The 14,287-nt window shown below is 38.3% G+C and overlaps 1 protein-coding gene across 20 annotated transcripts in view; it reads left to right on the plus strand.

The window, feature by feature from the left end:
* Positions 1–8,017, plus strand: part of PTPN13 (protein tyrosine phosphatase non-receptor type 13) — a 225,410-nt gene extending 217,393 nt beyond the window's left edge. For all 20 annotated transcript variants that reach the window (XM_055111581.2, XM_034958880.3, XM_055111582.2 and 17 more), the window contains 4 exons: positions 761–1,098; positions 2,972–3,187; positions 4,252–4,314; positions 7,327–8,017. In XM_055111581.2, the coding sequence (XP_054967556.2) occupies positions 761–1,098; positions 2,972–3,187; positions 4,252–4,314; positions 7,327–7,422 (713 nt within the window). In that variant the 3' untranslated portion in view covers positions 7,423–8,017. The remainder of the gene's footprint in view (positions 1–760; positions 1,099–2,971; positions 3,188–4,251; positions 4,315–7,326) is intronic.
* Positions 8,018–14,287: the final 6,270 nt, after the last annotated feature.

The raw sequence follows: 14,287 nt of genomic DNA on the forward strand, positions 1-14,287 counted from the left end.
AGAAATAACTTCTAAGGTATGTAATACATATAAATTTATTCTCTTAGATAAATCTTAGACAATATAACCTCAGTGAATGATAGCTTGTACATACTTTTCACTGGAGCAGCCTGGTTTAAAAAATTACATTTTGACTATATGAAATTATAATAAAACAAAGATAAGGGCCTTTATGCCTGGATAATAAAATGAGCTGTTATTTTCTTTATTGTGTTAATTTATTGTTTTGGCTGCTTATTAAAAGAATATAATTTTATTAGGTGAGTGAGAGTTAATTATGCCAATAACATTTGCAATATATACTTTAATAGTGTTATTGTAATACTAAATTGTGTTCTATGAAAAATTTTTTGGCATTGCCTTTCAGTGCTATTATTATTATCATCATCATCATTAAAATAATGATGGAGAAGTACCAGTTGTTTTTCTTTGTTTCTCTAGTTACTTATTAGGCAATTCTAAATGCATGTATTAACTTACTAATTTTAATTTCAACTAAATCTATGTAAATAATACCAAATTTCATATGTCAGAAACTCACTAAACTAACAACTTAGATACTTGTGACATGAGTAAAAAGAATAAACATAAAATAATTTGGCTGTGCTACAATTTGAAAATATACTTCTATTAAAATACGTTGGTGATTTCATCTGTAGACTATGAGAATTTCTCATGATCTTTGACTCATGCAATTTGTAAGAGTCTTGTTTAAAATGCATGATATGGATGGCTCTGTTTTGTGGTGGAAAATTCACAGATGATGCTACAAGAGTGCCTCTTGGAGATGAAGGTGGCTATATCAATGCCAGCTTCATTAAGATACCAGTTGGGAAAGAAGAGTTCGTTTACATTGCCTGCCAAGGACCACTGCCTACAACTGTTGGAGACTTCTGGCAGATGATTTGGGAGCAAAAATCCACAGTGATAGCCATGATGACTCAAGAAGTAGAAGGAGAAAAAATCAAATGCCAGCGCTATTGGCCCAACATCCTAGGCAAAACAACAATGGTCAGCAACAGACTTCGACTGGCTCTTGTGAGAATGCAGCAGCTGAAGGGCTTTGTGGTGAGGGCAATGACCCTTGAAGATATTCAGGTAAGTGAATGAAATCTTTCCCTGTTGGAAGGTGTATCTCCTAGTTGTAATCCAAGCCTGGACTCTTTCCGTGATTGCACCAATGTTATTTCTAGATAAAAGACAGTGACTTCCTAGTTCCCATGCAATGGAACTAATGCTAGCTATTTTTTCTTTATGTAGTATAAGTTTAAATGTGACTGTCTTCATGAATTCTGCCAGTTTCCTCCAGTATGTCCTCTACTAAAATGAAAATGAAAATGCAGGACTTTTAAAATGTGATTATCATCCTTGGTGATAGCACAAAATGGCTCAGAAGTTGCATGTTGGAAACTTGGGTTTTTATGGTCAGACCTCTAAGTAGACTCATTGAAACTATTTTTAAAATCTGTAAGTAGAAAATATTCCCCCATAAAGGCAACTTAACATATTTAGGAATACATGGATAATTTTAGCATAAACAGTTGTTATTCAGATCATTCATACTGCAATTACCTAACCACTGGATCAATCTAGCTTGAATTAGATAAGTGGCAATACCTGAAGTAAAGCTGCTACTGTTTCCTCACTCTGTGTTCTCCCTCACCTTAGTACACCCCTGTGCACAGTATCCTAGCTAGATGTGAGTAATGTTTCCCATAGAAATTTAGCTATCTTAAGGAAACAGTGATTTTACTTTTATAGAAACAAAGCATATCAATTCAGTTCTATTGGTGTCATGTAAATGTAGCCTGAGAATTTCTCTCATAATTTTTGATTCATGATTTTTTATTGATTTACACTAGCTTACCTATTACTTAGGCTAGCACAGTTGTTCAATATTCTTCCAGTGATTTATCCACTTAATCCACACATTTTTATAGAACTCAACCCCTTTATAGAGATTTGGCAGTCAACAACACAGACAAAAAATATTTCTAACCTCATGGAGCTTACATTCTGAAGAGGAAATACCAGTATTGATAGTGCTGTGGAAAAAAATAGAGAAGGACAATTGGTTGGGGGAGAATGAGAAGTATGTCGTAACTTTCAACAAGGAGTCAAGGAAGGTATGAGAAAATGGCATTTGAGGAAAAATGTGAATGAGTTGAGTGAGCCATGGAGGGAATATCTGAGGAGAAAACCATTCCAGTCAGAAAGAGCCAGTACAAAAGTCCTGAGACCAAACTGTGCACATTGTATTTAAAGCCACAGAGAATCATTTGGCTTGATGAAAGTGGCCATGGGGAAAGAGAGGAGGAGGTGAGGTCTAAGAGGAAACAGGGCCAGATTAGGTAGTGTTGCAGTGACTCTGACTTTTATCTGAGGTGCATTTGGAATGGGGTCACCAGAAAAGGTTGTTACCAAAATGCAATTTGTTTTTATGGTTTCCAAAAAGTAGTTTTTATCGATATTTAAAATGTGGATCTAGCAACCTTGTTGATAGAGGCCTTCCATGTTTTTCTTAATAGAGCCATTTAGTTTCTTCCACTTTTCCTTTGATCTGATCCTATAGACAAGCCAAAATTTGAAAGCACAATATAATATTAAGAATTAATTGTGGCCGGGCACAGTGGCTCACGCCTGTAATCTCAACACTTTGGGAGGCCAAGGTGAGTGGATCAGTTGAGGTCAGGAGTTCGAGAGCAGCCTGACCAACATGGTGAAACCCCATCTCTACTAAAAATACAGAAATTAGCTGGGTGTGGCAATGTGCGCCTGTAATCCCAGCTACTCTGAGGCAGGAGAATCGCTTGAACCTGGGAGATGGAGGCTGCAGTGAGCCGAGATTGCACCACTGCACTCCAGCCTGGACAACAGAACGAGACCCTATTTCAAGAAAGAAAAAAAAGAATTAACTGTATGTGAACAATATAACATGTCATGATCCACTTATTCTGTTATACAATTTCAGACCAGAGAGGTGCGCCATATTTCTCATCTGAATTTCACTGCCTGGCCAGACCATGACACACCTTCTCAACCAGATGATCTGCTTACTTTTATCTCCTACATGAGACACATCCACAGATCAGGCCCAATCATTACGCACTGCAGTGCTGGCATTGGACGTTCAGGGACCCTGATTTGCATAGATGTGGTTCTGGGATTAATCAGTCAGGATCTTGATGTGAGTACAAGATATTGGCTGAGTAAGCATTTGTTCAGAAATAATGATGGAGTCTAATTTTTGATAATGTGTTGTGATCTTGGGATTTTTTAACTTATGAATTTATACGACTGCCTTCATTTTCTTGTTATATTATTATAGAAAATTGTATTTTTGTAAACATTGGTATTCAAAACTACATAGACTGTGATCAACAAAAAATAATACTTCAATTTTATACTTGTTTTACTGGGTGTTTTTTAACTGTGTGCTCAGAGGCCTTTTATGCAGTATTTCATTTTACCCTTTATAGTCTTTAGGCTTGTATAAGATAGTATTGTTATCACACTTTAAAGATAGAAATAATTGAAGCACAAAGGAAAGTATTTTTTTAAATGAAAAAGCTTGTATTTTTGTATTATCTATGGGTAAAAAATGTATATTTTATTATAAAATTAATGCTAAGTAGTTTCTAAACAATTACTCTACATAAAAAAATTATTACTATAAGAGTATAATCTTACTTTTGAACTCAAATTAATATAAACCTTATTTAAAATTTTAGAATATCTTACCATAGATAATGTGTAATTAAAATCATAGTCTCTTAAAAAGAATTTTAGTTAAAAGCACTTTACACACTAGCTGTAGTAATTTAAGTAGGATGAAACCAAATAGTCTTTTTCTCCCTCATTTCCAACTGTTCAATGTCAGCTGAAGTCAAAAGATCTTTTTTAGGTTGGAAACACCTTTAGCGGAAGAGCAGTGTGCAGGAAAAATAATTTACCTTTTTAAATTGTAATATTAGAAATTAGTCCCATTTCAGGGGGAAGATAATTTCTTTTCTTTGGGGGATTTTCAAATAGATTAACCTTCCCTAATTCCTAGAAAGATCAAAAATAAGAATACCAAGTGATGACAAAGTCCATTCGCCAAGCCATTTTGTCCAGGAGAGTTTCCCAAGACTACCGGAAGGGGAGAAGAGTGGGATACAGAATCTTACATAAGCCTCCCCTCTGTGATCCTTTTGAGATTCAAATCCAGTTATCCTTTGAATCTAACACATATGTGGTTTCCTCTGACAGTTTGACATCTCTGATTTGGTGCGCTGCATGAGACTACAAAGACACGGAATGGTTCAGACGGAGGTGAGTCATGGCTGGGCCTCCTAATGAGAATTTTTGTAAAGATTCTAATATTTTTTAAGGTTCCTATTAAACCATTTTTCTTTTTTGAGAGTTCCCATGTTAGAGCATAAAACCAAACATTTACTGCAGTGAGGGGCATTTTTTTTTAAATGAGGACTAATTCAGAAAAAAATTAAAATACTTCCAAGCTTTTTAAAATGTTGCCTTTTAATTTAAAAATGCAATATCTGCACTGAAGAGATTACAGAGAATGGGATAGCATGCTGGGGACAGAGTTTGAGAATGGTACAAAATACTATGTAATTAATGGCATTCCTTCCCTATTTCCAACCTGAAAAAGAGATAGAAGGTAACATTCTCGCTACAGAAATTCCCTGAGAAGTAATGGATTCATCAGCATTGACTGGAACACAGCAAGGCAGGCTGGAGTTGCTTAGCTTCAAGAAGACATTCTGTAAGGAGTGTGAATACATGGGTCCATTTATCCTCTTTTGATGATTTTCGTTTCTCATACCTGAAAGGAAACCATCACCCACTGACACAATGGCGTCCTTCACAGGGAGTGCCGTATTAAGAGTGTCTGTCTTCACTGAAGAGTTCCACAATCCTTTTTGTTTATAATGGAAGAGTGGGGGATGTAGAAGCCGTTTTCAAATATCCATAAATTAACATTTCTCTACCTCTTGAAAAATAGGGAAATTTACTATCTTTAAAAATTAGCATTTGCCTACTTTCCTTTCATAAACCTTTTTAATTCAACTTGTCTTCTAACTATTAAGCTGATTTATAATCACGCTTTTTAGGTAAGGAAAACATTTTGATTGTTATAAGCAGCACTTTACACCTAGAAAGTTCATTCATTCATTTGTTCATTCAGCAGATATTTATTGAGTGCTTACTTTGTATTAGGAACTCTTCTAGGTGCCTGGAGCACATCAGTGAATAAAACAAAGATCCTTGCTAGAATAACAAAGATATTCTTGCAGGATACTGATAAGGATGGAAGACCATAGACATGTTAAATATGTAAATTATATAGGATCCCTGAAAGTGGTAAGTGCTTTAGAGAAAAGAAAAATGAAATAGGTAAAGGGAATCAGTCATGGCAGATTGGGGGTACGATTTTAAACAGGGTGGCACCATTGACGAAGTAACACTTAAGCAAAGATTTGAAGGCAAAGGAGAGGGTCATGTAGATCTCTGGGGACAAGAGCCTTTCAGGCAGAGGGACCACCTGTGTGGAAGTCCAAGGGTCTTGTGTGTTCAGGTATGGTCACAGCCACTGTGGCGGGCAGGGCACTAGAGAAGGAAGAGTGAAGGAGGAGGTGAGGTTAGAGGGGAGGTGACAGGGTCCAGGACTTTGGCTTTTCTCTGAGTGAAATGGGAGCCTGGAGTGGCAGTGATCTGACTCACATTTTAAAGGACTACTAACCTGCTGTGTTAAAATGATACCAAGTCTGGGGAGGAAGGTGTAGTGTTATAAGCAAGGAGATCAATTAGGTGACAAGCAGGGGTGGCTACAGCTGGAGTGGTAAGTGTGGACAGAGTGAAAGAAACAGGACGTGATGTGAAGTAGATTTGCTAATGGGTTGTATGTGGTGTCAGAGAAAGAGTCAAGGATGAATGTGTGGAAAAGTTAAAATACAGATAAGCAAAAAAGAAACTTAAAAGGCCACTTGTATTCCTACTGTCAGAGAGCTGTTAATGTTTTTAGGAGATGTTCTTATATTCTTTGTCCTAAACACATGTGCACACTCCTTCATGCTCACACATACTATATATAAAATAGCTCACACATGTAGCTATTTTAAATGAGATTCAACTGTGGTTGTTGTTTTATTACTTTTCATTTAATATATTGTGAGTTTTTTATTTGCAGACTCAATTCCTTGCCAAAAAAAGTCAGATCTCTGCACCATCAACTTAATAGAAAATAATTTCACCAAAGGAGTTCATTTTCAAAGAACTTTGATTTTCATGCTGTTGTTCCAAAATATTTAAAGACTTATTTTTTGGTTTGTTTGTTTGTTTGTTTTTTGAGATGGAGCCTCACTCTGTCACCCAGGCTGGAGCACAGTCCGTGATCTCTGCTCACTGCAACCTCCACCTCCCAGGTTCAAGTGATTCTCCTGCCTCACCTTCCTGAGTAGCTGGGATTACAGGTGCCTGCCACCTCACTTTAGTAGAGATGGGATTTCACCATGTTGGCCAGGCTGGTCTTGAACTCCTGGCCTCAAGTGATCCACCTGCCTCGGCCTCTGAGATTACAGGCATGAACCACCATGCCTGGCAAGACAATTATTTTGAATAGCTTCTTAAGCTGTTAATTTTTTGACATTTTAAAACATCAAAATGAGCTCAACAAATCCAGAAGAAATTATGTAGGAAGGTTATTTTTCCACTAAGTATAATCAAAGCACAAAAAATATTGTAGTGGCCCACCAATCAAAGACAACTTCAGTTAGCACTCTAGGATAGTTCCATCCCGCATCCCTCAGGCTTTTTCTTTTCTTGTTTTGCCAATCTGGTTTCTATTTTTTTATAATTTTTATAATACCACACAATTCTATACCCTGCTTCTTTTTTTTTTTTTTTTTTTTTTTTTTGAGACTGAGTCTCACTCTGGCACAATCTCGGCTCACTGCAACCTCCGCCTCCTGTGTCAAGCGATTCTCCTGCCTCAGCCTCCCAAGTAGCTGGGACTACAGGCGCGTGCCACGACGCCCAGCTAATTTTTGTATTTTTAGTAGAGACAGAGTTTTACCATGTTGGCCAGGATGGTCTCAATCTCTTGACCTCGTGATCCACCCGCCTCAGCCTCCCCAAGTGCTGGGATTACAGGTGTGAGCCACCGTGCCCAGCCTACACCGTTTCTTGCATTCAACATTCTAACAAAATTTTTCCATATTTTCAAAACTCATCCAACATCACTTCCAATAGTGGTATAGCTATATATATATAATATTTACATTATACATCTAAAGTATTGTATCTCACTTTTTTTGGCCATAGGATCAATATATTTTCTGCTATCAAGTCATCCTTTATGTCCTGACACGTCTTCAAGCAGAAGAAGAGCAAAAACAGCAGCCTCAGCTTCTGAAGTGACATGAAAAGAGCCTCTGGATGCATTTCCATTTCTCTCCTTAACCTCCAGCAGACTCCTGCTCTCTATCCAAAATAAAGATCACAGAGCAGCAAGTTCATACAACATGCATGTTCTCCTCTATCTTAGAGGGGTATTCTTCTTGAAAATAAATAATATTGAAATGCTGTATTTTTACAGCTACTTTAACCTATGATAATTATTTACAAAATTTTAACACTAACCAAACAATGCAGATCTTAGGGATGATTAAAGGCATCATTTGATGATAGCAGACATTGTTACAAGGACATGGTGAGTCTATTTTTAATGCACCAATCTGGTTTATAGCAAAAATGTTTTCCAATATTTTAATAGTTATTTTATAGGGGATACTTGAAACCAGTATTTAAGCTTTAAATGACAGTAATATTGGCATAGAAAAAAGTAGCAAATGTTTACTGTATCAATTTCTAATGTTTACTATATAGAATTTCCTGTAATATATTTATATACTTTTTCATGAAAATGGAGTTATCAGTTATCTGTTTGTTACTGCATCATCTGTTTGTAATCATTATCTCACTTTGTAAATAAAAACACACCTTAAAACATGAACAAGCCAAAACTGTGTGCAGACAAATTAGACATTTTCAGTGTGTTATTTTTCAACAACACCTAGGCCCCTGGGAAGACAAGGACCTCTAGACACCACTTCCCATCTCCCTAGTTGGCCTCAGTCATGACAGCCATGGAGAGTAGAGGTGTTGTCAGAGATCCTGATAGATCTTCACTAAATACTGATGTGGGGGTCATGTACTGGCTTAACAGTAGCTCAGAAATTCAGTCTTTCTTCCTTCTACCTCTTTGTGAATGGTGCCCACTTATTGAGCCCAATTTATATATAAATCAGAATATTTTCAAGTCCTAGCCACAGTACTCAACTGACCAAGGGCTAATCAAAGAAAACATATCAAACTACCTCGGGGCGGGGTATATTTGGTTCTGCAAACAGGAAGGAAAAGAGATTGACTTCAAAGCTGCTTTAGCTTAATGGTTCTCTGTTCTCGGTACTAAATTCATTTCACTAAATTCTAATTCTAACAGTATTTCTCCATTCAGCCACGACACTGTAACCGGATGGATGTTCTTAACCATGAGTTGTCCAGGTCCTTGGCATGTTGAACAAAGAATTGAACAAAATGCTCAGACAAAGCCGTGGAAGATTAAAGCATAGATTTTTTGAAGTGAAAGTACACTCCACAGAGTGGAAGTGGGCTTGAGCACATGGCTCAAGAGCCCTGATTATAATGTTCCTGGGTTTTTATTGAATTACAAGAGCATGGTAACACCCCTAAGTACCCTTTAGAGGCCTCTGATAGGTTACACCCTACACAAATGAAGAATTCAGCCCAGGACCAATCAGAGGCAGGATTCTGCCCAGAACCAATCAGAGGCATCCTGCCTGTAATGTATAAGCAAATGAAAGTTCCAGAATGGACCAATTACAGACATACCCATTTGTGACATAGGGGAGGGGAGGTTCAGAGAGGCATGGGCATTTGGCCCCTCATTACTTGGTCCTGGAAAGGTGGGGTTTTCCTCTTAGTCCAATTACAAGAAGGCCTTGGGCTTCCTGTCTCTAGACTCTTTTCTGCCTCAACACCATTCTAAGACCCAGGAAATTGCTTGGCTCATCCTCGTAAGACTGCACCAGTTCTGAGCTAGTTGACTTGAATTTCCAAACTTAAGTGCAGCAATTTGCTGGGACCTATTCCCGAGAATCTGGGGCTATTTGAAGGCAGAAGACAGTATCAATAAACATAAAGCTCCACAGTAACTAGCTAAAGCCCCAGCAGATAAGAGGCTTGGGTCCTACCTGAGAATTGGCTCTGAATACGGCAAGAGAAGCTTTACCATTCCCACTTCAATCAGAAGAGTTTTATAGATTGGGTTGTAGCCGGAGATTTCATTTGAAAAAAAGGTTTCTATTGCTTTAAATGACATTTGGAAATCTCTTTTCTGAAAGAGTTGGAATCATGAGGCCTTGTTTTCCTGCACTGGCATGTGAAACTAGGCCAGCAGAGCGCTGGGGGCCAGTACAGCTGGAGGTGATTAGCTCACATCTGAAGTCAACATAGATGGGAGAGGGTGGAGCTGGAGGTTGCTTTTTCTGGAACGAATGTCACTAGGAAATGGAATGGGGGGAAGAAAATGCAGATTTAGCTTTATGACCTATGAATGGAAACTTCATGATGGTAAATATGTTACTGCCCTCAGCTGGGATCTGGCTGCACCAGCATGGAATGGTATGAGCCACTTGCAAGGGCCAGTCTGGTTAGAAAGCAAGGTGAGGCCATGCAGCTGGGGTGGCACATGGAAACACTCATATCAAATTAATGAATAAGTACAATTCAGCTCTTAATACAGCTTGTATTAGCTAAGTGCTAGAAAATATAAACTGAAGATATGGAATGGCTTAAACATAATAGTTTATTTCTAGTTTATCTAACAGTTCTGGAAAAGTGAACAGCTTGGCAATCAGATCTACTTGGCTCAGTTTTTAGCCCGGGCTGATGAAAGTACTGTAATCAACATATAGCTTCCAAGGTTGAGAATCGCCTCCATTCCCCACGAAGGATTGCCTATGGAGAGGTTTTACGAGCCAGGCTTACATGCAAAACACATTGCTGTCACTCGTTCCATCAGCAAGAACTGGCCAAATGATTCCCCTTCTATGCTATAGAAGGGTAAGCACATATTGTAGTAGAATATATTTACAAAACTGAACTCGTTATTATTCTAAAAGATTGAGTATCTTAGTGTAGTCCTGAGCATTGCAGAATTAGAAACAATTTTATCCCAAAATCAAAACTTCAGTGCATGTCATTAGTAGAGATAATTCTGAATTATTATGGCAAACAGGAAATAAACAGCTGTTGAGAAAAGATTCTTTTACAACAGTGGTCCCAGATAGCCTGCCAGATTTTTTGGTTTAAAAAGGACTAGTTATCTATATGTAATGTGATAATCCAATAAATTTTAAAAACAGCTTAATACAGCTATCTTCCAGATACAGACACCTTGATAATGATAGGCTTTCCATTTTACATAATTCAGAAATATTCATAATTCAGAAACATTGTAATGGTAGAGATAAATGTAATAAATTATAGGCTGACCTGCATAATATTTTAAAGCCAATCGAAACTTTACTGTATCAATTTGGGATTATATTTGACTGCAAGTAACCAAAAGCAACCAAACAGGCTTACAAGTTGTAAATCAATAAGTATGTGAGACATGTCTCAATTTAGAAGTTTATTTTGCCAAGGTGAAGGACATGCCTGGAAGAAATGACATGGAATCACAGAAACAGTCTGTGGTCTGTGCCTTTCTCCAGAGATGAATTTGAGGGTTTCAATATTTAAAGGAGAAAAGTGAGCTGGAGGGGAAAGAAGAGGGGTATGGTCACATCACTGAACCCACATGTTGCAGGAGAAAAGGAGCAGATAGGGAAATAGTTATGTATTTATCTTGCACTCAGCACATAGATAAGGTGAACGTAGAGTAACTACCTGTGGAGATATTTAACCTTTTATCTGTAGCTATCTGCTTAGGAACAAAAGGAAATGCAGTTTCTTGCATAACTCAGCTTTCAGCTTCATTTTTTTCCTTTTGGCGGAGTGAATTGGGGGTCCCAAGTTTTTATTTTCCTTTCACAAATTCTAGAGGGCTTAGAGTTTATTTTCTTTCCTTAAGAAACCAAGCTCAGAAGGCAGTTGCTCAGAAGTAGGCAGTTAATTCTATAGCTCAAGAATGTCAACAGCGCTTTAAATATCCTTGGCCTTTCCTTGGCCTGGAAGTGGCTGCCACAGCTCCAGCTATTATATCCACATTCCAGAAAAGAAACAAGAATTGGCAAGGAAAATGGGTCAAACAGTACTAGGGCAAGAAAGCAAAATTTCCCAGAAGTCAAGGGCAGAATTTTCCTTCTGTCTTAGCAAAATCTGTCAGATGCCCATCTCTAGCTTCAAGAAAGTTATTTTTAGCTAGATGTGTTGCTGTCTAGCTATGAACAATATCTTGATTCTGTTCATAAGGACAAAGACAGCAATTGATACTGGGTCCCAGCAAGTAGTGTGTGCCTTTCCAATTCTGCCTCAGTTTCCACCATTCCTTATAAGGTAGCGAACACTATGCCAATTTTTCAAGATCTTCTTACATATTTAGAAGATTCTGAATTTGTAACTATTGAGGAGATTCACTGATAGGAAGTATTTAAAAGTAGTCTTCAATTTTTACAGGTTTAGAGACATAGTTTTATTCACTCAACCAAACTATAACCATATTCCAAAGGTTGTGCTAAGCAAAACCTCAGGACACTGATAAACCATGTTGCTGATTTATTAGCTTACAAGGAAGCTATAGGTGGGTCTAACAGAATGAGGAAGGCTGGACATTCAGAAGGGGCTCCTCCTGCTGGGGAAAGTACATGTCAAGGCCAATGGGAAGGTTGCCTAGAGACCAACATGTCATTCATTAACTGGGTTAGGCTGAATGATCCTCGACGCAAAGCGTATTTCTGATTACACAAGAAAAAAGTAGGGGATGTAACAAGTATTGATCACTTATGCATTGGACCAGGTGTTTTCACCTTGCCTCCTTTTCAGGTTGTTCAGGATTGAATGTGTTATCAACCTTTTTTGGAGAGGAAACTAAACCCCAGAGGGATTGTCACTTGCCCAAAGTTGCCCAGATACCCAAGGTAAAACGTTCAATTTCAGCTCTGACTGACTTCAACTGATAGCTGCAGAGGTCTCCTAGCTATTAAAGTAGAATGCAGGCTGGGCGCGGTGGCTCACGCCTGTAACCCCAACAATTTGGGAGGCCAAGGCAGGCTGATCACCTGAGGTCGGGAGTTCGAGACCAGCCTGTCCAACATGGGTGAAACCCCATCTCTACTAAAAAAAAAAAAAAAAATACAAAAATTAGCCAGGTGTGGTAGCGGGTGCCTGTAATCCCAGCTACTCGGGAGGCTGACGCTGGAAAATCACTTGAACCTGGAAGGCGGAGGTTGCAGTGAGCTGAGATCACGCCATTGCACTCCAGCCTGGGCAACAAGAGCAAAACTCCAACTCAAAAAAAAAAAGTGGAATGCAGGCAGCCCTGACACAGCCTGTGTTCTCTCCACTGCACTCTGCTGCCACGACCATCCAGCTGCCTCTTTCCTCTTAGACATGGACTCATTCTGCTTAACATGATTTCTCTGGCCCCACTTCTGAGTTTCATATAGGTCCCAGCTTTTATTAACTCATGATTCTTTACATCAATTAGAATGCAACTTACTCAAATCGGACTTTTTTCCAGTTATATTTTTTGTTCTAAAGATAACATGTGGCCTTCTGAACATCTTCACTATTTCAAGTTCTTGTCAGTAACATGTTTACAAACCATCTATGGAGATGGCCATCTTCTGATGTGTTGTTTCTATCTTAAAGGATGGCCTTTGGTATCCCTCATCCTTTTGGTGTCCCTCATCCTTGGAACGTCCTAACTGTTGTAAATACTGACCATATTGTTAAGCTTTCAGAACAGCATTGAATTTTACCATTTTGTTTTAGGTGTCTATGTGGAGAAACAATTTAGAAATTCATTTTTTGTGGATTCTTTAAAACTCATGGAGGCCGGGTACGATGGCTCACGCCTGTAATCCCAGCACTTTGGGAGGCCAAGGCAGGCGGATCACTTGAGGTCAGGAGTTCAAGACCAGGCTGGCCAATATGGTGAAACCCTATCTCTACTAAAAATACAAAAATTAGCCAGGCGTGGTGGCACGTGACTGTAGTTCTAGCTACTGGGGAGGCTGAGGCAGGAGAAGAATTGCTTGAACCTGGGAGGTGGAGGTTGCGGTGAGCTGAGATCGCGCCACTGCACTCCAGCCTGGATGACAGAGCAAGACTTCATCTCAAAAAAAAAAACAAAAAACAAAAACCTCATGGTAATACTCATTTTAGAGCTGGAAATCTCTGTTACTTGCAACTCTCCTAACTGTGTTCATTGCAGTGATCTATTCCCCTACTAGACTATAAACTTTGTGAGGGCAGGAGCCCTTTCTGCCTCATTACTGTTGTATATGTCCCATGTGCCTGAACATAGCACAGACTAGCTTCTCATTATGTAAACATTTATCATATGGATAAAGGGGACTCTCCGAATAGTAAACCAACAGTTGAGAATTAACAAGTCACAAATCTGCATAGTTCTTTTCCATATAAAAAGTGCCGTGGCTCTAAGACCTAATGGGGCTCCTTCTGTACTACCACAAAGGCTTTCTGAATTGGTGGAAAATACAATAATCATTGTCATTGCATTAACCCACAAGTTATTGGGAATACTTACAAAATAACATTATAAACATTAAATCTCAAAACACTTTCTCACACATTTCAAAACTTACAAATAAGAATAGACACAAAATGGAACCAGAGTCCCAACAAAAACACATTATATAGGAAGTTATGTGATAAGGGTAGCATTTCAAATCAGTAGATAAAAGAATAATGATTCAATATATGATGTTTGGATAATTAACTATAAAAAAATTAGAATTATGCCATACAGGAAAAATTCAAAATGGAATAAGTATGTATGTATTTGCTCCATCACAGTATTAGAAAAACACATGGGAAAAATATTTTTAATAATTTCTAGTAGAGGACAGATTTACCTACTGCCAGGCATCATGTATTGCATGGGAAGACAAGAAGTACACACAGCAGCTAGTAAATATATTGCATAAGCCCCCAGAAAGAACTCCCTGAAAAGGGGCCAAATACATTCTCAAAAAAAGATTCTATCACAATTCACAATCCACACAAATATATA

Source organism: Pan paniscus, chromosome 3, assembly GCF_029289425.2.
Source record: "Pan paniscus chromosome 3, NHGRI_mPanPan1-v2.0_pri, whole genome shotgun sequence".
NCBI classification, from domain to species: Eukaryota; Metazoa; Chordata; class Mammalia; order Primates; family Hominidae; genus Pan; species Pan paniscus.